Source organism: Lissotriton helveticus, chromosome 5_1, assembly GCF_964261635.1.
Source record: "Lissotriton helveticus chromosome 5_1, aLisHel1.1, whole genome shotgun sequence".
NCBI classification, from domain to species: Eukaryota; Metazoa; Chordata; class Amphibia; order Caudata; family Salamandridae; genus Lissotriton; species Lissotriton helveticus.
The window spans coordinates 1,423,392,954-1,423,417,494 of record NC_136065.1 but is presented as its reverse complement, the minus strand read 5'-3'; the positions used below and the strand labels follow the sequence as shown (position 1 = coordinate 1,423,417,494).

At 45.7% G+C, this 24,541-nt stretch overlaps 1 protein-coding gene across 1 annotated transcript in view; it reads right to left on the bottom strand.

Moving 5' to 3' along the window:
* The window catches only part of LOC144755464 (uncharacterized), a 204,535-nt gene that overhangs the window by 63,596 nt on the left and 116,398 nt on the right, over nucleotides 1-24,541 (bottom strand). Inside the window, exon 3 of the mRNA XM_078644424.1 lies at nucleotides 22,408-22,515. Within this exon, the coding sequence (XP_078500550.1) occupies nucleotides 22,408-22,515 (108 nt within the window). The remainder of the gene's footprint in view (nucleotides 1-22,407; nucleotides 22,516-24,541) is intronic.

Below are 24,541 nucleotides of genomic sequence, written 5' to 3'. Positions count from 1 at the left end.
TTAACAACAAAACATTCACAAACACGCTTAAACCTACGCAACTTAGTGATCCAAATCATTCCAAGACAATGCGGATTCACGTACTTACCTTTTAATGAAGGTGAAAAAGTACCAATAGCTTACAAATCACACTTGTACACACAAGCAGAAATGAAGTTTACTTCAACAGAAAAAATTCTGACAGCCGTTCAAACTGCAGTAGCAAAGGAGAGAACCCTCGCACAGGGTAAGCGCATAATGGTCGTTACACCTGTACCTGCCTTAGAGGCAGTGACAAAAGTGAGCATTCCAAATACTAAAGTTTTACATTCGAGATGGATACAATGGGTTAATTCTCTTGCTGCAACAGACGTTGAATACGTTTTTGATCCTAATTTGAAAACATAAGCATTTCTACAATACGAACGAGAATGTCCTCTGCCTACTGAAATTCTGCCTCTAGAACAGTATGAATGTATAATTTATGCTGACGTTTCAGCTCAACCCACTACAGGGGTAAACAAGCTTATAGTGCTGCCTGCGCGGTTGTTAAAGGTCATTGGCACGTGTAACATCCTGCGTTCCTTCCCTATCTTGTCCCTTCACCGCCCCGTACTACCTCCTGTGTCCGTGTGCGTGCCTCCTAGTGCGCTGTTTAGAATGTTGAGGCAATTCTCTTCGGATACCGTTACCCAACGGCATTCAGTATCTTGTATTGAATAAAGCTGGCTGCTTGCATGATGTCTCCTGTCGTCCTTCACTACAACCAAGCTGGCGGCGATTACAGGATCAAGAGCCACCATCCAAGGCTGATCACCAGAAGCACATGACGTCCTCATAGCCCCGGAGAGGAGCTGCAACAAAACGTGAGTGAAAGTGAAGTGGCATTTCTTTCAGCAAAAATTATTTATACCATAAACGGCCACCGGAGAGAGTCAAACGCCATCTAATCATTACTTCATAAGATTTAAGAGCTTATCCCTAACAATTACCTACGCTGTGTCAACATGACTGGTATAATAAATGCGGTGGCAATGCCCAGCACCTTCCTAGAAGTCCCTGGGCCACGCACAGAAAATTGCAAACAGTGGGTAAAGTCTTTTGAGAAACACTTGGAGGCAATTGATGGGACTGAATATAATGCCACGAGAAAACAAGCAATGATGTACAATTGTTTGGGTGCAGAAGGAAGGAGGTTATTCGACCACATAACTCCAATTGAAAAAGAGGAAGGGGACGAAGAGTGGGATGTATTTAAGGAGGCCAAGTTGAGAATGAAATACTACTTTGACACCACCATGAGTGTGATAATGGAGAGATATAACTTTTACCTCAGGTACCAAGCACCAGGTGAGGCGTTTGAGTCTTACATCGCAACATTGAGAATGTCAGCTACAACGTGTGCATTCAAAGATGGAGACGAGATGATACGGGATCAGGTGGTGATGCGAACCATGTGTGTGAAGAGAAGTTGTTATGCCATAAGAATCCAAACCTTGAAAAGGTGGTGTCTACCATTAAAAGCATGGAAAGGTCGGCTAAAGGAGTAAAATTGCTGCGCAAACCTGATAAGCATCAATCTTGTGCGGCAGGAGGAGGAGTCAACGTCCAACAAACCACGCAAGAATTTGACCTGGCCTGAGAACCCCAGTGCCCATGTGTGAAGGCAGAATTGTTATCATTGTGGATCCAACGCACATGTGGCAACTAGCAAAGAAAGTCCTGCGAGGGGCAGGATCTGTCAAGGATGTGGAAAGATGGGACATTTCCTTAAGGTTTGCAGAACTTCACGATTTAAAAAAATCTAAACTGTAAACGAGTCAAAGTCTGATGTAGACTCAGATGAGAGTGAACTACTGGAGAACCTGGTGCTGCTGTTCGCAATTATCAACAGTGAAGATGCACAAAACCAACCCAGGTGTGCTGTTGCTGTGAATGGTGAAGATGTCAAGATGTTGGTGGACACCGGGTCAAGAATAACAATTCTGTCCAAGGACACGTACAACGGACTCAAGTGCAAATCACCGTTGGAGTCTAGCAGAATAATTCCAGGTGCATATGGCGGGTACAAGATAAAATTAGAAGGGGTCTTTAAGGCAGATTTGTCGTTTAAAGATAAGAACACCTCTACGAAAGTCTTTGTAGTGGACTACAATGTGAACATTTTGGGTTGGCTGGAACAAGAAAAACTCAAGATGATGATTAATCCTTGTCAACCACCGTATGTGTTCAGCATTCAAGAGGACAGCCTGGAGACCATTCTCAAGGAATTTGAGGGAGTGTTCAAAGAACAATTAGGATGCTTAAAGAACTTTGAACATCAGATTATCCTTAAGAACAAAGCATAACCAGTGAAACTAAAAGTCAGGAATATACCCTTATCTGCCCGCGCCGAATTCAAGACAATTCTGGAGAATTGGTGCAAGGATGGTATTATCGAGCTAATCAATGCATCTGAGTGGTTGTCGCCAATGGTTATGGCGAGGAAACGGAACGGGAAGTGCATTGACCTTCGCGAGATGAACCGCCACGTGATAGCTGATTGCCAACCTTTGCCTTTGATTAATGAAATGGTGATGACATTAGGTCAGGCGAAGATCTTCACCACTCTAGACTTCAGCTCCACCTACCATCAGATACAACTGCAAGATGAGTCAAAAATATACACCAGAAGGAACGTATCAATTCCGCAGGTTGCCCTTCGGGTTATGTTCTGCATCAGCTGTATTTCAAAGTATAATGTACAAGTTATTCAAAGGCATGGAAGGAATCAGATCGTTCCAGGATGATGTTCTAATTTACAGCAAGACAAAAGAGGAACACCTGGTCATCCTGTGAAAAGTTTTCCAGAGGATTCAGGACAGTGGACTTACACTGCAAAAAGACAAATACAAATTCCTGAAAGAAACGGTTGAGTACTTAGGACACCTCATCGATGGAAATGGAGTACGCTCCAAACCCTCCTTGATTTCTGCAATTTCCTGTTCACCAAATCACAAAAATAAGGATGAACTGGCATCTTTCTTGGGCATGTGTGAAATCCATTCTAAATTCATACAACATTATGCAGCCAAGGTCGAACCGATGCGGAAGATGGTAAAGAAGGATGCGGAATTCATCTGTAATGAAGAGTGTGAACGAAGTATAAAAGCCATTAAGATGGAACTTGAGCAAGCACTGTCTCGCTAGTCATTCGATGAGAAGTTGAACAGCACTGTAACAACAGACGCCAGACAAATGGGGTTGGGTGCTATGCTTGGCCATATGACTGAGAACGGGAAGAAAATCATCGCATTTGCATCCAGGAAGCTAAGAGTCCCTGAGACAAAGTTCTCAGTAATTGAACATGAACTATTGGCTTGTGTTTGGGCGTTACAAAGTTTAAAAGTTTCCTGTGGGGCAAAGAATTTACCATCCGTACGACCACAAACCGTTGGTCAGGATACTTGAGGGTAAAGGTTCTAGCCAGCCTTTACCAAGAATTGCAAAGTTGGCATGCAAATTGCAGGAGCATCACGTTAAGATGGAATACATTCCAGGCAGAGTGAATGTATCAGCAGATTATTTGTCACGTGCCCCGCCTGAGGATGACTCTGAATGTGAAATGTATGATGATGATGTACTTGTTGCATGCTTGTTTGAAGGTCATGAATCCAACGGTACCATTTCCAAATCAAAATGGTTAGAAGCTATAAAAGGTGACACAGTTTTAGAAACAATTAAAACATATGTGATCAAAGGTTGGCCACGTGAGAAAGCACTTGACGAAGCACTCAGACCCTACTGGAAAATTAAGGACGATATTGGTGTTGTCGAAGATGTCATTCTCAGAGGTGGTACTTTAATAGCACCACTGTCCATGAGAAGCAAGTTAGTGGTTTTATCCCATGAAGGACATGTAGGAATGACAGGCACCAAGCAGATGTTGAGGGAAGGATACTGGTGGCCCTCCTTGAATCGTGACGTTGATATGTTTGTTACTCACTGCTCAACGTGCAATGAAGCTGACAAAACTTTAACGACACGCCATTGTTCCATGACTTCAGTTGAACGACCAGAGGTCCGTGGATCAAAGTCGGCAACAGCTTCATAGGTCCCATGAATGCATTGAGTCTAGAATCACGTTATGCCATAGTGTTGATTGATTATTTCAGCAAGTGGGTGGAAGTCAAGTTTGTGTCTCTACCCACCACACGAGAGGTAAGAAACTTCCTGAAGGAGTTATTTTGTAGAGAAGGCTTTCCCCATCAACTGGTCTCCAACAACGGAGTGCAGTTTATATCCTCTGAGTTAGTCTCATTCTTCAAAAAAATGGCATAGATAATATAAAATCCTTGTTATATCATCCACAGGGCAATGGCCAAGTTTAACGGGCCAATCGCCTGATTAAAGAAACCATCCAAATGCCCTTGAAGTCTCACATTCCTGTTGAGGCAGCACTACGCACCAGGTTGTGGTCATACCAAACTACCCCTCACAGTACCACTGGTAGAATCCCATTTGAACTCGTCAGGGGTAGAACAGCGATCACACGTTTGCAACCTCATTGGTCATTGGCTTGGAAAAAATGGGAAAACGAAAACCGCAAAGAAAGTGAGAGTAAGATGAGATGTCAGGTTGATGAGCACCAGAAGCACATGCACACAAATTATGACACAAGGAATGCTGTGCGAAAGATGTCTGTGAAAGAAGGTGACGTAGTGAGAGTGAAGTATCCCAGGAAGGGGGCCAAGATGAGCAAGTATAGTGAACCTAGGCGTTCGGTCTAAACAAAGGGTACTGCAGTTCTTCTTGACAATGGTCAATGGTGGAATGGGTCGAAAGTTGCTAGAAGCAGGATCTCCGAGCCTGCGAGCAGGCCTAGTGGCTCACAGGACGATGGTCCGATGTCCTCTGCTGAGTCACACATGGATGATGCGTGTGGGGATAAAACTACTCCTGTATCAAATGATGGTATTCCCAGAGTGTCCCGTCCAGGCGTGACATCCGGTCCTGTTGATGCCAATCCTGATAGGAGAACAATTGTTCCGCCCATAAGATTCAAGGATTATGCTATGTATTAACCATCCCTGCGAAAGCAGAGCATGTATTCCCTTTGCGTCTTTTGAAACTATGTATTCCTGAGTTGTTTTTAAAAAAACAGGAGAAGATGTAACATCCTGGGTCCCTTCCCAATCTTGTCCCTTCCCTGCCCCGTCCTACCTCCAGTTTCCGTGCGCGTGCCTCCCGGTACGCTGTGTAGAATTTTTGAGGCAATTCTCTTCGGATACCGTTACCTAATGGCATTCCGTATCTTGTATTGAATAAAGCTGGCTGCTTGCATGATCTCTCCTGTAGTCCTTCACTACACGCGATGGCACATTCCAACCAATGGTCACTAAAACTCAATCTCTAGGAGATGGTACAGCTCAGCGAGCTGAACTACAAGCATTCAAGATGGCACTTGAAAATACGGACCGCGAATTCCCCACACTCATAGTGTGCGATACGTATTGTGTTCAATCTTACAACGAAGACTTGCAAAACTGGATTCAAATTGGTTAGAAAGATGCAAAAGGTGGTACAATCAAGCATAAAATGTTTTGGGAACAAGTAGTTCAGTTACGACAAGGACTACAAAACACTCACGTGATACATACACTGAGTCATCAACGTGATGGCGTTCACGTTGCAGGGAATTCATTGGCTGATGAAGCCGCGAAGGCAGCTGTGCAAACGGCATCCATTTCATAAAAAAATGAAAATAGATGGCGAAATAATGCTAGCTGTCAATGCCACACAGTGGTAAAACATTACTTAAAGGGCTTCAACTCAAATACTCATACATAACTGATGCGAATAATGTTCCATTTGCTTGAATCCCTGGAGTGGGGGATGGAGTAATTCCAAACATGGAACATAGATTAGTACTAATCTTAGCAGCACAGAACTCAGCACTCAGCACTCAGAACTCCCGAGGCTTCGCCGGGAGCAACGCTAACTTTTTAAAGCCCCTCACTGACCTTGGTCATCGCTCGCTGTGCCCCTCAGCTGCGCTCTGGACTACCGCGCACGGCAGCACCTTTTAGCAGCTTCTACCTTCTCCCTCCTGCACGCCACCCAGAGCGCCTCCCGCTGATCGTCTCCTCCTGAGACGGGCGAATCCTCCATCTTGGGCGGCTCTGGGTCAGCATTGCAGCGTTTGGGCCCCTCCCCCCCAGACTAGTACTTCAGGCGCACTGTGGACCTCGCGCCTCATCACTCAGCACTCAGAACTCCCGAGGCTTCGCCGGGAGCAACGTTAACTTTTTAAAGCCCCTCACTGACCTTGGTCATCGCTCGCTGTGCCCCTCAGCTGCGCTCTGGACTACCGCGCACGGCAGCACCTTTTAGCAGCTTCTACCTTCTCCCTCCTGCACGCCACCCAGAGCGCCTCCCGCTGATCGTCTCCTCCTGAGACGGGCGAGTCCTCCATCTTGGGCGGCTCTAGGTCAGCATTGCAGCGTTTGGGCCCCTCCCCCCCAGCCACTCTCCCCCATGTGTCCCTATATAATGGTTGGCCAGTCCCGGCGGCGCAGCGGACAAGCGCAGCGGGCGCGACGAAGGCGCGCCAAAGTTGCGCCTAAGTTAAGCCCGTCTGAGCCCGTCCGCGACGGGCCGGGTCCAGGGGCCACAGACCCTGCCCTCCCCCTGGTGTACCCCTCTGCCCAATTACTATCCTTTTCTGCCTCTGCCCCTCTTCCCCCCTCTGTAGCCCAACACTTAATTTCGCACGGTATCTATGCCCCCTACTCTTTTTGCTCTCGCCCTGTCTCTCCAATTTCCTCTCCCTTTACCTCTTCTATGCCTTCTGTTACCGGCCCCATTTCCGGCTCCCCAGCTGTCTCTGCTATTCTCCTTAACACTCGCTCCGCCGTTAAAAACCAAACTGCCCTATTCAATCTTTTGGATACTGATTCCCCGGATCTCCTTTTTCTTACCGAAACCTGGTTTTCTTCCGATTCACTCCCGGACCTCCTTGCTATTCTCCCCAACACCCACTATGCCCTTCGTGCTGACCGCCCTGACGGAAAAACTGGAGGGGGTGTGGCGATGATCATTCGCTCTTCTATGAAATTCCAGCTTCTTCCGCACCCCCGCATATCCAGTGTTGACTTTCTGGTGGCTCGCTCTCTCAATCTCCCGGTACCTCTCACGGTGGTCCTTATGTATCGCCCCCCTCAAAGTATGCCATCATTTGTGTCTACCCTGCAGGATCTTTTGGCCACCTTGGCGGTAAATAATTCTTTGCTGCTCCTGCTCGGTGACTTCAACTTTTGGCCGGGTGATCCGAGGGAGGGCTCCTCATCCAAAGATTTCTCTGCTACACTTCAGTGCCTTAATTTTTTACCTCACGTTTTGGCCCCTACCCACATTCACGGTCATATTTTGGACCAAATCTGGTCCCTCCGTTGTAATCTCTCGCCCACTTCTATCCTTCCCGTTGTTTGGTCGGATCACTCTATGATCTTCTTTTCCATCCGTTTGGGTCAAGCTGACAAAGCCCCCCTGCCTAAAAACATCTTGGCTCGAAGCTGGAATAAGACCGACCTTAGTGATCTTTCTTCTCTATTGCTCTCTTCTGCTCCTACCCTGACTGACCTATCTTTGGAAAGTCAGGCGGATGCCATTAACACATGGCTTTCTTCTGCTTGTGACCAGGCCGCCCCACTAAAAAAGGTCAAATCAGCTCGCCCCTACTACGCTCAAAAGTGGTTTTCCAGTGACCTTAAATCCCTTAAACTAGAGCTTAGGCGCTCGGAGCGCCATTGGCGACGCAACTACTGCCCTACCCTTCGCCTCAAATACAAGGCCCTTCTCAATAACTACAAAAAAGCCATCTTAGCGGCCAAATCCAAATACTTTACTGAGAGAGTGGCTCTCTCGGCCAATAAATCCCGTGAGATTTTCTCACTAGTTCATAGTCTTGCCACCTCTGATCGCGCCAGTCTCTCCCCTGCCCCTTCTCAATCTCTCTGCCACTCTCTGAATGACTATTTCATCAATAAAATCATCACCATTAAGGCCAACATTCCTATTGTGTCTCAAACTGAATTTTCTGGTTATTCTCCTTTGTCTCCTTCTGTCCTGGATCACTTTGAACCTATTTCATCTGAGCTTTTCCTCGACCTGCTTGTCAAGGTCAAGTCCGGCTCCCCTGCGGACTGTGCTCCCGCACGGATCCTCAGAACTCTTTACATTAGCTGTCCCGTCCCCCCTCTTACTTTTCTCAATACTTCTTTGGCTTCAGGTTGTGTCCCCTCTTCTTTTAAATCGGCTATAGTTTTTCCTATTTTGAAAAAAGCCGGCCTAGACCCCTCCCTTCCATCTAATTTCAGGCCGATTTCCCTTCTTCCCTACCTAGGGAAGATTCTCGAAAGCCACGTGACATCCTGCCTCTCCTCTTACACCGAGGTGAATCATCTCTTGGCCTCCCATCAGGCTGGCTTCCGTCCCGGTCACTCTACTGAGGGAGTGGTCCTCGCGGTCCTGGATGAACTTAAGGGGAAGGCCGACAGCAACCTCCCCCAGGCCTTGGTCCTTTTGGATCTGTCCGCTGCGTTTGACACGGTCGATCATGCCATCCTTCTCGACCGTGTCAGCGCAGCGGGCATCCAAGGCATTGCCTTTTCCTGGATCGCGTCCTTCCTTCAAGGCAGATCACAGGCAGTTCACCTCTCTGACTTTTCTGCTCCCCCCCTTCCGGTCACCTGTGGGGTCCCTCAAGGTTCTTCCCTCTCCCCACTTCTTTTCAATCTTTACATCCGTCCCCTCATCTCCTCTCTTCTCGAGCTGGGGGTCTCTGTGTATAACTACGCAGATGACCTCCAGCTCGTCTTTGACCTCTCATCTCCAGCTGACTCCCTCCCTAAGTTTTGTTCCACTCTTGTTTTCATTTCCCAGTGGATGAGCTTCAATCACTTGAAGCTCAATCCCGATAAGACAGAGCTTGTCCTCACCGGTGGTTCGTCTTATCCCTGGTCCCCAGCTCATTGGCCCCTTTCTTTTGGCCCTCCTCCCTCCCCAGTTTCCTCTGTCCGGACTTTGGGCATCAAGATCAGCAATGATCTGTCCATGCACGCCCAAATTAGCTCCGTTGTGTCTTCTTGTTTCTCCTCCCTCCGTTTAATTCGCAAAATCTCCCGGTTCTTTTCTGTTGATGCTCTTAAAACCATTATCACGGCCCTCATCACATCCCGCCTGGATTATGGAAACGGCCTGTACGTAGTTATTCCTGCCTACGAAACTCGCCGTCTCCAGACCATCCAAAACCAGGCGGCCCGCCTTATCCTTCGTCTCCCCAAATCCTCCCACATCACCCCTGCTCTCAAAACCCTCCACTGGCTTCCGGTTCATTTCAGGTCTCATTTCAAACTAGCTTGCTTGGCCTTTCGGGCGCACGCTCGCTCTGCCCCGCTTTTCATCAACTCTCTAATCTCTTCTCACGTCCCCAGCCGTACCCTCCGCTCTTCTTCACTTTCTCTCCTTCACGTTCCCCGCTTTTGCACCCGGTTTTCTGTGTTGGCCCCCAGATTTGGAACAATCTCCCTCTCTCCATTCGCTCTATCCTAATTTTTTCTCACTTTCGTAAAGCCCTTAAAACTTTTCTTTTTCTTCAGGCATTCCCCGGCTAAATTTCTTCGGTTCCTCTGTAGATACTGATGTGTCCCCCAGCGCCAGGAAGCCGCTTGGCCGCAGTGCGCTTTAGAAATCTCTTTTTCATTTCATTTCATTTCATTTAATTTCACATGAAGGGCTTGCCTCTGCACATGCAGGTGTTTCCGCCAGCCACATTGTCGTTATTAAAACAGAGATACTGGTGGCTGCGTATGAGGAAACAGACCCAAAACTATGTATTGGAATGTGAAATCTGCCAAAAGATGAAAGTCTCTACAGTGAAACGTCCTGCGCAGATGCCCATGTTAATTTCAGATAAACCATTAGCTTGCATTTACCTGGACCACTGCGGTCCCTAACGAAGGGATGGTAACTATAAATATATCATGGTAGCAGTGGATTTGTGTTCGAGGTTCATTTGGATGTGGCCTCAGCGCTCGGCTGACGCTCAAACTGTTATAAAAGATTTGTGAGTCTTTATCGGCACATACGCAGTCGGCACGCTATATTCCGACCAGGGTCCTGCGTTTAGCTCTCGAGCTTATAAGGAGGCCATTGCCAAATTAGGCGTTGCATTGTGATACTCTAGTCCATTCCATCCTGAGGGAAATGTAGTTGTGGAGAGAACAAAACGGGACATAAAGCAATCTATAACAGCTAGGGTATTAGGTTTGGGTGACAGGTGGGTCAAACATCTAATAAGTGTCCAGTGTAGTCTTAACAATCTGCCAAGAAGTTCTCTAGGGGGTGTCACTCCATATGAAGTCCTTTTTGGGACCAGAATGATAGTAGCAGACCTCGATTGTCAGACTTTAGTGGTAGACCAAAAACCCTTTGATATCAAAGACTGTTTGGCTGTTTTACACAACTTAAATAAAATAGGATCAAAACAAAGTAACGTGTTCCAGAAGCCAACCACCACTGAAGAGAAACCAACCGTTCCAGCAAGGCCTGTCTGGATCCCAAAGATTGGTGATTTAGTCAGAGAAAAGATTGCGGACAAGAAGGAATTTGGGCCTTCTTACAGACAACCAGTACCTGTCTTAGCAATCCACAGATCAAGACCAGTATTACTGCTGCCCCTTGCTGGTAAAAAGGAGAACAGGTTTGTGTCCATCGACCTGGTCAAACCACACCAAATAGCCGATCATAAGCAGTAGGCCAAGTGGACTCCGCCAATGTAGCAGACGTCCAGCTCTGGCTACTATCCAAGAGGTTCAAACTGAGAGACTCATCACCTTTGAAGAATCTGCTGTGCGAAATGAAGTACTAGACAACACAGCTATGGAACTTGTACCTCTTAAAACCCACATAACAGCTCGTCAAGAAATGCCTGTCTACAATGAAGTAGCATCCGACTACACAAATGTAACAAGTGATCAAGTGGTTCCAGTGATTTCAACGAATCCTGATGCAATCCCTACAATTGACAGAACTGCCTCAGGCTATTTCATTAACTTTGATATGTTTTCTGAGAATCCCAGTGAACCTGAAACAACACCAGTAAAAAGAACTTTGAAAGATCAAGCAACAGAACGTTTTCATCACCTGGAGAAGACTTATCTGATTTCACCATGGATTGAACTTTGGATTGTGTTGGGCGTGCTTTTTCTTTTACTTTGGTTGACTCTGGTAATAACTTTGGGAATGCTGATAAATGGATGATATGTACAAAGGGACACAGCAAGTAAGAACATCAACTTACTCCTCAAGCCACAAAAATCATCTTATAGTGAACAAAGAGACTTGTCATCAGTGAACATCACAGCCGTTCCTATACCGGGGGGTATAGCTTGGGACAAAACTGACTATGACATTTTTGGCCCATCGGAGCTGTTGAACATTCTACACCAGTTCAAGATTTCCTTGAATGACTTTGTTTCATCTAGTACCTTTTCTGATGATTGGGACTTCGAGACTGTTAATAATATGATGTCAGACTTAGAAATGTCTGCTGTATTTACAAATCATGACTACTTAGAAGGTTTATCAGATTATGAACAAATGTATTGTTATAATCACAATGGTCATAATTTCTTGCACACATCTGTAAACCCTACAAATGTATTAATGTATAACCAATGGGAACATTGTCCTACGCCACCAAAGGGTAGCTCAAAAACATTTAATGGAAAATGTCCATACTTTTCAGGTTTTAATGTATCCAATCCAGAATCATTTTACTTTAAAAATGTAAACAAAACAGGAATGAAAAGTATGCTAACAAATACCAAACAAATGTATTCTGCAACCTTTTATGCTCAACTGTCTAAACTATATTTCGACTTTTGGAAAGACAACATTGAGACAAAAACTGTCTGGGGCACAAAAGATTGGCAAGTGGAGGGGATAGAAGCATTATTGAGAGCCTGCATCATCACAGAGCAAATTATGTTTTTGAATGACACTGTCCAACAGACATCTTGTCTTAGGTTAGCCAAGATTAAGGACCTAAACAATCCGTCCATACCTACACCTACACCTGTTAGTGATAACACTTCAGAGGGGGAGGTCGACGTACATACTATTTTGCACCACAACCGAACAGATCCAGATTAGAAAAAATGGTTAATCTGGCCCACAGACACAAACAACTGTCAAGATAGTTTCCTGAACAAAACACGGGGATTCAAATTCAATAGGCCAGATCCAAGATATGTTCAGAGACAGCATCCAGGAATAGTAACAACATACAGTGTAGGAAAACTATTCCTTGAATAGTTACATAGATCTACACTTACGGATGTTAAACAACACTTATCTTTACTTAAAGATGGCGCTGATCTTAGGGAATTCTTGCTAGGACCAATAACACAGCATCATTAACGTTTTATATATGCCGGTATCTATGCTGCTTATAATGAAGCATGGAAGATTACACAAGCAGAGACCACAGAACGAATTTGAGAAATTGATTGTATTAATTTAGAGAAAACTCTCTCTGTGGTTGACAATGGGTTGACGACTCTGACGTCCAGTATGTCCGAATGAGGTCGCACACTGCTCGTCCCATCAGCGTGTGACCCCGGAGCACGATGGTCGATGTAGTCGGTATCAGCGGGTGCGCTTCTACCCGAGTGTTGAGTCTTGAGGGTGTTCACTGGTGTGCTTGCCATCCCTGGACACGTGTTTCGCGTTCATTAACGCTCATCAGCAGGGATAAGGCGTGTGCACGGGGCTGCTGCGTGGGCTGCCGAAAATATTTGTAGGTCCAGATACATGTATCGGGTCTAGAGATTCATCAGTCCAACAAGTACCAACTTGCACCCACCTGGGTGATCCACTAAAGAACTACAAGTACCAGAGTCCCGAGGGGCGATCCGGAGGAGGGGCTAGCGGTGTGCGCTCCATTGATTTATAAACACAATATGGCTCCCTTGAGCTTAGAGCCGACGGGCTCTTGGACGACGCACCTGCGTGCCGGTTCTGGCATCGAGGCCTTTGACTGTTGTGTGGCGGCCTTCTCTTCCACCCCTAACGATCTTTCTCTACTGATGAGGGAATTTATCCCGAAACCCGAGACATGTCTCGGGCGATATCCTAAAACCCGGGACATGTATCAGGTCTAGAGATTCATCAGTCCAACAAGTACCGACTTGCACCCACCTTGGTGATCCACTAAAGAACTACAAGTACCAGAGTCCCGAGGGGCGATCCGGAGGAGGGGCTAGCGGTGTGCGCTCCATTGATGACTAAACACAATATGGCTCCCTTGAGCTTTGGGCCGACGGGCTCTTGGATGACGCACCTGCGTGTCGGTTCTGGCATCGAGGCCTTTGACTGTTGTGTGGCGGCCTTCTCTTCCACCCCTAACGATCTTTCTCTACTGATGAGGGAAGTTATCCCGAAACCCGAGACATGTCTCGGGTGATATCCTAAAACCCGGGACATGTATCGGGTCTAGAGATTCATCAGTCCAACAAGTACCGACTTGCACCCACCTGGGTGATCCACTAAAGAACTACAAGTACCAGAGTCCCGAGGGGCGATCCGGAGGAGGGGCTAGCGGTGTGCACTCCATTGATGACTAGACTCTGTTGTCCAGGATATGTTCTTTGGACAGCATAGTATCTTCTGCCATAGAGATCATGGAACAGGACTTGGTCATGTTGCAACATGGTCAGTTGCAATTACGTTCTATCGTGCTATTAGGCTGGACGCTGCAAAAGCTTCATTCAGGCTATGTGCCTTGGCATTTAATCAATACTACATCATTGTTTTCAGCATTCAATCTCACTGATAAACAGATCAAATTGGCACAGAGGGGAGTAGACTATACAGTGCTGATCATTGAAAAACTGGAAAGATTGTCATTTACTGTCGTCGAAAAGTCAACTACAGAATGGATTATACACGGAACAACCACTCTGCCTGTTACAATTTTTCATTTTCAATTTAGCCTAAAACACATACCAGCAGGCACATATGAAAGGTTGGGTAAAGAATACATCAAGACATCCTGGGAATTACCGTACACTTACAGATGTTGGAGTGGGGGTCGTGAGGTGTTTCTTAGCAGGAAAAAAGCGGTTCCCTCCTTTATCAGAGCATAAGCCTACACGGGGCCTGCGATGGTTGCTCTAACAACGTATCCTGCCACCTGCAAGGTTCTCCGGCTGAGGTGATTGATCCACTTTTTGGACAACTTTCAAATGGAAATTACATTATGTTGAACGATCACAGCTGCTGTGGCATGTTGCCAGGAATACCATATCTAGTAACTGTGTCAGCCAGGGTCACTTGATGTATGCAAGTATTGTTTCCAAAAAACAAGACAGATCGGAAGTCGCCTTTATAGCCTTCACTGAACATCTCTTCTATACGAATTGATACTTTAAACAGAATGAAAGCCATTCTTTTACAAAGAACTGTGCCACTGACCTCGGCCAAAGAAACCTATGATCTGTAAGTCGCAAGGACTTCTGCAGAGATACATGCTCGCTTAACTACAAATTGCCTTATACATTTCTCGGAAATGTTAAGACGTATCTTAAGCATGTCTGATATGAGTGGCATTGTACATGTATTTAAGACAGTGTTTTCTGGACTGTTAGCACCTTTCGAAGCAGTCCTAGGAATTTTTCCAAACTTCGTGCACTCTGTGTTTGGCGGATTGCCTCTCATTTTGGGACTTGCTGCAGGGATACTATTTTTGCTCCTACTACTGCGATATGGCAAGTCATTCCACAAGCGACACCCAGTTCACCATGGAGACAACTCTACTGGCAATGAAGTGTCGTGAGCGCATAGTCAAAAGTTTGGGACTACCTCATCTAAGAGAATTGAATACCACATGGTTTCTATCAATCAGACCAATTTGGCAAGATTGCATCTTACCTGTTCAGGATGCCTGCTATGCGGAGAAGAATGCATGTTAGACTCATGTCCCACACTCCCATCAGTCATGCCAATGGATGTTGATACTTTGCTTGAACCAGTAACGGCCCATGCACTATGTTGTCCCCAGTAGCTACCAATTCTGATGACGGCATTCATTGAGACCACACAGACGCAAAATGCTACTGCTGAGGTACGAAAAACACCAGGTCCACAGGTACCCTTCAATTCGAACATTGCTAATGCGACCAATGCTGACAGTGATGCTTCACATCTATGTGCGGTTGATCTTCTTAACGAGGTAATCCAACTCTCACCTACAATGGTAGATGACTTTTTGACCGACTTAGAAGATTTGATGTTTAATCCAAATACCAACACCGACTTTTGAGTTGGCACACAGTGTTCTGGGAAACTCTGAATTCGACCTTCAATTTTTCAAAACAAAGTTCTAACTTTGGAACTCTTTTTTTTCTATGATTATTATTTTTTCCAAATTTGTATTTTTTTGTTTTTGGCACAAAGTAATCTGCTTAAAGTAGAACTATTCATTGAGAACTAGAATTCTTTGAAAAAACTTCCAAGAGACAATATTTAACTTTGTCAACAGTTACATGTAATACGACATGAAATGTTTCAGCACCATTTCTCTTCTGTATTTACGAGCCATTTCATAAATGTACTAGCAGCCCGTCCCGACCTTGTCCGGGAGCTTTCAGGCTTCCCCCTACCCCCTCCTGCCCCGACATTGCACAGCAGCCCATGCCCCCGCCTGCCGCCTGGCCCGACCCTCGCCTGGCCTGAGTCAATGGAGGTGTTAGTCCCCGTCCCCCGCCTTACCCGACCCCCGCCTGCCCCGACATTGCCTTTTGTAACTCCCCGTCCCCCGCCTGGCCCGACACCCGCCTGCTTACCTCAGCCGCCGCTCCTGAGTTGACAGCTCCTCGCCACTCTGCTCCTCACCGCCTGTCCGCCGCCGCTCCTCCCCCGCGCCATGTCCGCCTCTCCGCTGGTCGCACCGCCGCTGGCCTGTCCGCTGCTCCTCACGTGACCGCTCCTCCCCCGCGCCATGTCCGCCGCTCCTCTGACGCCGCTCCTCGACGTGAGCACGCACGTCGCCGCCGGCGCTACTTTGGGCGGACTACTTTTTTTTTTAAATACATTTTTTAAATAAGGTTTATTTTTAAACTTTATATAGCCTATAACCATCTACACACCCTGACAATTTCTACGGTATATCGGGTGTGTAGATTGGCGCAGTGGTTCCGGAGATTACCCGCCTCAAAGCCTGAAAGTTTCTCCTTTATTATAGTAGTATAGATTTTCATGATTCATTCAGATAGCATTTTTCAAATATCAACTATATGCTTGGAATGAAACATTGCTTTAAATGCGCACAGCACTAATGCTCTTTTCGTGTACAGCCAGTACCATTGCATTTTTATGTATTTTGGGTGGGTTTTAAACCATTGTTGTATAGATAGTTTTTAGATTTGTTTATACATGTTTTGAACTTAGTATTTAGTAGAAGTCGTACATAAGAAAGTAGAGTGGGTGTTGTATGGCATTTTAGATTCCGAATGGATTTTCCAGATTCATGCCCTCATATAGGTACAATTCATGTTGCCCTTATATAGGCATATAAATCAAGCCCTTATTTAGGCATAGCCCATGCAACCCAAAAACAGGCATGGCTACTTCCATCTGTTCACCAAACGTCAAAACGATTTCTTGGAAAACCAGCTTAAGCCGTTAGGGACTTCCCCTTGCTTGAATATTGATGTCTCCAAGAACTCAGTTACTTTACAATGAACAACTATTCCCTAGGGGTTCATTCATGACATTCATATACCCGACTTTACGTCAAACATGGCATTCCTAAACACCTTCAAGGTATAAATATACCTTCACTTGCTATGGCAAAGCACGGTGGTTCGGTGCAGTTCCGACGACCTACTTGCACGACGCAGCTCGCTTCAGCAAGTGCCGAAGGAAGCCGACTCTCCAGCTGACGCACTGATCAGGAAGCTGCCCTCCTCTGCTGAGAAATCCAGCTCCAGTGTTTCTGACTCTCCTTGCGGGGTGTTGGGAAATCGAGTCCCGAGACAGAGATACCAGAACTCCTTTATTCCAAGGTATGGAGCTGATTAGAACCTAGAGAAACCTTTAGCAAATTCTTGGCAAAACTAAACCTATGCTAAGGACCATACTTACTTCTTCCCACATACTCGACTTTGGTTAGGTACATTGGGGTAGGCATATTTTAGAAGCACCAGTTGAGTATTTTAGCCTGTGCTATTTATGTATGTATTTTTATATGGCTTAGAAACCATACAATGCTCTTACAGTATTATTTCATATTACTGATTACGCTGTACGCATTATACTTTGCATTCTGTCTAACGATTGTAGCAGTTCACCTCTCTTGCATGAGAGACAAGACTGTTCAATAAACCCTTTTATTGAAAACACCCGTCTCTCTATTTCTCTGCATTACTGTATAATCGAAGCATGCATGATTGACTGAGTGAAATATTTATCTATTGTTTCCACAACTCTGAAGATAGTTATTCCAGTCCTACGGAAACAAAGTTGTCATGTTTATGCGGTTGTCAGAAACTAATACCTTCTTGTGAATTCGAGAAAGTTTCTAGTGCTGGCACTCACTATTAAGTTCAGTATATTGGATAGAGACCTACTGACCTAAGTCCTACGTCATATCTATAGAATATATTATTCCAATGCGCAGAGCCTATTGGGAATATAGGAACAACATTACAGTCTGGGCACTGCAGACTCCCCCCTTCCCATCTGCATTCTGATAGCCGGCCTGGGCTGTGAGGTGGGAGTGGTGATTCACACCTTCTCCCCTTGAATGGGCTGTGACTGGCTGCCCACTGTAGCCTTAAAGGCCCTGCCTTTTGTCACCAAGACAGCCAGGTCAGGGAAGGCAGCGAAAATCCCAGAAGTCCCTGGACTCTTCCAGAAACCCCTGCCCCCTAGACCCTTCCAGAGACTTTTTCCCCCTTCTAGTAACTAGACTGCAGGGTATAAAAAAAGGAGGGTCCTGGCCACACATCTTTGTTACACTACTGGACCAGGAAGAATCTCTGCTGGAGTGAGGACTGCTGCCAGGAGGATTGTCACTTGGAAGGAGGCTGACTGCTCCAAAGAACTACTGCCACAACCAGCTGAGCTGCCCTACTGCCTCCTGATCCTGCCCTGCGAAGGAGAGATGGAAAAAACATCTCCAGAGTGTCTCCACCACATTCAGAAGCACTGCCTTTTAGGAGTACAACCCCTTTTAAAGACTGCCGCTGCAGAACTCATAAGGACAACCACGTTTTTCTCTCTTAAGAAAAACTACCTCTGCAGAGCCCCTAAAGGCAACAACGTGATCCCCCTTCGAGGACTTCCTCTGCAATACTAGTGGTGGTAAACTAATGGTATTTCACATCCCTAAAGTCACCGCCGTGGGCCGGACTGCGCGCAATATCTGAATCACCCCCATGGTGCTGAGCAAGGTGTCTGCACTTTACTGGAACCCGGATTTAAACGTAGCAAAACACTGGCACCGTAATCACCGCCGCAGGTGCCAGGTTAAAACTACTGGAAACTCCCCCATGATCACCGCTGCGGGCCCAGGAACCCTGTGCATGCACCGCTGACATCAGAACAGGAGCAGCGCTGGGACTGGCTCCAGCGCTGGGTGTTGCCTGGGAACTAGGACTCCCTGGGTGCACCGCCGCTGGAAAAGGGGGCCGCGCCCAAAGCCATACAGCGTCAGCGGAGACCAAGCATCCCGGGAATCTAAGGAGCCTAACCTCAGGGCCAGCCCCCGTCACCCCAGGCACTGCTCCTAGCGTGTGCCAAGTCGCCGTGTCAGGCGGGGTGCAGGCTTGTGACCGTGTGGAGATTGGGATTGATTTAATCTGCCGGGGACTGTCTGGCTTCGGTTGTGAGTTGATCAGCGTGAGGCAGCAGCGAGGGGCCTTGGACAGCCTGAACCCTGTCTTTCAGTCCTAGAGGAGTTTCTAGCTCCCTTAAGTGCCGGGGACTGTACAATAGGGCATCTGGGGACTTTGCATTACATCGCAGGGCCGCCGGAGATGGGAATTTCATTTGTTTGGTAACTGCCTGTAACTCCTGTGAAAGGGGGGCTGACTGACTGCGCAGGGATCTTTGCGGGTCATCCCTTTTTGAACTGACTCTGCCTTCGATTACGGGCCTGCGGGGAACTGTGCACATCGGACCACGGGGCCGCTGCAGACTGCTGGGCCTCTTTCCTTTCCACGCCGCGGGCCCATTAACTTGCACCTTCCATTAACTTGCACCTTTTGCTCTGCTGGTAATATAGGGACATGTGCTGGTAACTTTTCAAACACTGAGGATTCCAAGACACTCCTGCAGGTGGCTGGGGAAATCTAGAGCCCACTAGCTCAATTTTGTGACAAACTTACAGAGAGCCTTTTAAATACTCTTTTTGGCCCTGAAACCCTAATTACTGTATATGGAATATCCTTGCCATATTGTTGGATCTTGCATAATTTTAGATAAAGATACCTTTATTTTTATATAAAACTAGTGTGGTGTCCTCTTGTGAGTGCTTTTACTGTGTCACTGTTGGTGTGTGTTGCACAAATACTTTACACCTTGCCTCTTAAGTTAAGCCTTTCTGCTCTGCGCCAAGCTACCCTGTCGGAAGCGGTGGTCGCTACTTGGACTAGGGTGCCAACTAGAGACCCCAGTTCTAACAAAGAGTATGTAGTAGGGTGCTATCTCTGATGTATTGTGACTATTCTGTTCTGGATGCTCTTTGATTTTGGGTGGATAACCTGGCATTCGGCAAATGACAGGCCCTGATTGCTACAATCTCTTTCTACAGGTCTGGTGGGCATGAGGGCACTCATCCTGAAGAGGTGGGTTCATCATTATCTCCCTCACTCAGTTCAGTTATATTACTCTTAATGTCGGTAAAATACTATGAAATAGACAAACAAATATGTTAGAATATAAGGCATTAAGAACCACAGAGATCTTTTTTTAAAAAAAGACAATGTAATCCTTTTTTAAATAAAGGGACTAAATAATTAACAACAGAAAGCTCAGTTACCTAATATAAATACAATACGATTTAAAATCAATCATTATCAGATGCTAATGAACAGGGTACTGATTTACATAATCCTGGAAGCTACTTCATATTTCTTCCTAGCATACCACATATGCAATATAAATCTGGAAACGGCAAACACCATAGGGGTTGTCAAATCAGTCTGCATAATTCTACATGCCTCAAGATGTCTAGTAACTCCTAAACGTCAACAACAGGAATTATCCACCTAGCCCTGCTATAGGGTGGGCAGAAAAACAGCATATGGGCTATGGTTTCCTTTTCATGTACGCAAGTTGAGCATCCCATTGCAGATAAATCTATTGGCTTTGCCCATCTTGAGGCGAATGTGCAAAGTGGCAAAGTACCATATCGAAAGTGCATATAAAGTTTCCTCTGTAGGATCGGCTCAATATCATCTATAGAGGGTTCTGTGATATAAGTATCCTTTATCGTTATTAAAGCACCAGTTAAAATACCTAATGTCAATGAAGTTAAGAGCTTATTTAACCTATGTGATCTAAACCTGGTTTTTAGTTTCTTAGCTGAGCTAGTACAGCTGCTGGTCCCTGGATCTCCCTACATATTGGGAAAGTCCATTTCAATAAATGTATCTCTAATATATTTTATCAACAGAGGATCAGCAGCAGCAAACTATCGAAGAATATCCTCAGGACCATTAGGATAAACTATCGATTCAGGGGTAGCCCATTGTCTTCTTCAAAATGCTAAAGGTCTAACCTCTGCTTTTTCCGTGATTGGTCTAAGGCCGGAATCCATTCTTAGAGAATCAAAGGAGGTCTCCCTTTCTTATTGTATCAACTAGCTCAATTGTATCAACTAGCTACTCAGGAAGGGTTGAGGTTTCCAGATGGAGATAGAGTGAGTGTAGAGTTATTACCTCATTAGCATGAGTAAGCCACTAGGGTATTCCAAAGTGAAGACCAGTATAATTATGTGGACCCTGCATTTGCTTAGGGTCCTGTCTTCTGGTTGGAGAAAAATGTCTGGGCTGCAACCTAGACCTCCTAGCCGCACAGTCAACAATTAAGGCAGGTATTAAGGCACACTTCCTCCCTCTTACCCCTTCTCATACACCAACAAAGCATTTATTGTATGCGGCTACTTAACACATAATAAAAATCATATCACAAATCGAAAATATTATTTTTCTGATTACGTATTAATTTCTACCTTTTTAGGAATAAATTACTCAAAAACAAACCTCTATTTCTTCTTAGTTACATGCTGAGAAAAACACCAGGGATGCACGTAAAAGATGGGACAGACAGACAGGATATACAGACAGATAACCCCTTCTTGCATACTCCTACGCTTTGAAATATACATGATGTCAGCAGTCCAACAATTATGTTAAATGAGATGGGTCTGATGTAAAGCTGCGAAGAGGCACGTGTCATGCGTGACATATTCACCCAGTTTTGACATTTTAACTAACACTCATTTTTGGGCAGGGAACTTATTTTTCCTGAACAGTCAACACATATTGACGCAAGCAAAAGAGAGAAAAAGACACGAACGGGAAAGGAAAAGAAAGAGGGAAAAACTGTCACAAGGGGAGCATGCAGGGATGTTACAGGCACGAATGAGATAATGGGGCAGCAGTGTCTGGGATTGGATAAAAGAGGCCTGAGGAGAACTCAACCCCAAGCACCCTTGGTATTCGGTGTGCCGATTCTTAGAGGCCGATTCCGATCTCGGTCGGAAGGGCACCGAATCGGGTTCGGCATTAGCGGATCGGATTCGGATGCTGAACAAGCGCGAAATCTCCGTCCGAATCGTTTCCGGGTCCGAACCGCTCCTACATCTCAGGCGTAAGCTAACCTTGGCGAGCAATAGAGACGTTTCACGACCGAGCTAGTACGATGCTCGATTTGGACAGCCTGATAGAGTCAGAGCTTCTGGCTCGCAATGGCTCCAGAGTTGGAACTTGGGGGTCACCCGCAGCCTTACGACTCGGACACAGGGGCATGTACGGTGCGGATGGCACTGACGCGTACCCACTGTAGGGGGTGCACTTGTCCGCCGCGTACCCATTCAGTCAATGGGAGCCCATGTACGCGTCAAACGACCGGTTCCCATTGACTTCTATGGGAGTCCAACCGAACCGAATCCAACAGCATGCGGCCGCATCGTGCTCGCTCGGTCGGACTGCAGGAGTCCGGATCGGTCGGAAAACACCACGGATCCGGCACGGTCGGAATGCTTTCCGACCCAGATCGGAATCGGCCCCTTAGTAGCACCGCCGCACCAGAGCGCTAGGCACCGACTCTCATTCTTAAACAATCTAAGCACTGGCGTGATGATACAGAGAGGCTTACCATGGGGGATCTTCCTCTTCCTCCTCACATTACATAGACAAAGGGCTAAACTTAACCAGCACACGAACACCACTCCAGCTGTGATAGCACCAACAATGTGGCATCTTTCTGGAAAACAAGGAATTACATTGTTATTTAAAAGCAAAAAATAGCACCTAGAAAGCAAAATTTACAGCAGTAAAAGAGTGAGTGCTAATATCACAACACCATCAATTTAAGAAAGTCTTGAAGAGATGTCCGATAAGCACTAACCTGCCACAAAGGGAGCACCAAGAGGCAGAACCACCATGCATTTTAGGCTGGCTTTATTACATGTCTGGTGATAAGCAGGGCAGTAACTTAGGCAGTGTCTGTTTGCAACCATCTTTTACCACCATATTATAAAAGCATCCTTGTTGAGTTCGTACATTGTGATAATATTTGTGTATATTCAAGCAGACCGCTGGGGGAGGGGGTAAAACAACAAAACTACACCATATGACAATCATTCACCACAATAGCAGCAAATTCAGCACAGCACAATAATGCAACAATAAGATGACAGCAACAAATATACAACAGAATACAATACACCAATAAAATGAAGTTAAATAACAAAACAACTACATCATAAAACACAACACAACAACACAGCATACCAATATTTATGCACAATAATATGGTGCACCATCATAACAACACACATTCATGAATGTGTTGTGTTGCATTTTGTGTTCTGTTTTGGTGAGGCGCTGTTCTGTTTTTGTTCGACTTTCTTCTCTTTTGTTGTGTTGTGATGCGTTGCAGCAACTGGTTGTGCTGTTGTAATAGTATAATATGGTGCTAATGTTGTGTAGTGTATTAGTGTCTTTTGTTGCTGTTTTATGCTATCTTCTTATTCTGTTTCTTAATTATGTAACTGTTATTTTGTGTTGTGCTACTGCTAGGTTATTTTGTGTTCCTGACTTGTTGCTGAGTTGTTTTAATAATGTGTAGTGTTGTGTTACTGTTACTTTTTTCTGATGGTGATGTATTAATTTTTGTGTTGGCGCAGTTGGCCGAGGTTATCTAGGTGTGTTTTCTAGAATCAGTAACAGCAGACCAGCAGTTGTTGGACTATGAGGTTCAAGTAGGAAGTATACCGGCGCCTTAGAGGAACCTCCAATATGGCTACCTGTAGCATATTGGAGTAAATGCCCCTTATCCTGCATATTTATTGGAGCATAAATAATACACCATCATATACCATATATATGCTACTGCTGCTGAAACACAAGGGTACGCGTTGACCAGGAAGTGTACTGTTGGAGCTTCCAGACAGCCAAAGCGGATCACAGAATACTACGCCAGAGGATGGCTTGTGAATGGCAAAAAAGGGAAAACCATTGAAGAAAAAAGTTGGAAAAGAAACACATCAAACTTCACAGGACAATCAGGTATTAACAGAGCTTGTAAGGAGACAGAGCTGGCTTCTGAGCTATCGAAGGAGTGCTCCAAGGAGGACCTGAGCAGAGGCAGCGGAGACCACTGAGAAAGTTGTACTACACAGGACAATCAAGGGATATTGCAGTTTGAGGCAGAGTGAGCAGCAAGCTCTCATTAACGGTGTGAGTGATATCTCTACACTAGGTGAGAAACCTGATGAAGTTTTGCATGTCCAGTAAGGATATTAATATAAATGGCAGAGAACTGGGAAATGTTGGCAAGGATGTCAAGACTGTCTATGATCACGCCGCAGTGCTTGGCGCAAAGATAGTGTTTCTTGGAAGACAGCTGGCTAAATAATATGAAAAATGAACAGTAATAAATCTTGTGCCTTGTCATCTGGTTTTCAAGACTGAGGGGGCTCTCAAAACCAAGTAGTAAACCCCAAAATGTCAATAAAATCCAGTAAATCCAAATATATATACTGTGCTGGCAAAAACTAACATAATTACAAAAAGGGGGTGGTGATGGACAGAGTATCTGAGTTAATCAGAACACTCCTACCCAGTCAACAGATCAGGGCTTGATCCATCACCGTTTTTTAGCTCACTGCACCATCCGAGTTCAGAACCTGGCTATATGCAAATTAGTCTGTCCCTGGCCCAGTGCATCATGGGAACAGGGCAGACCAAACTACCAAGCCAATTCTTCACTGGAAAGGAAACAAGCT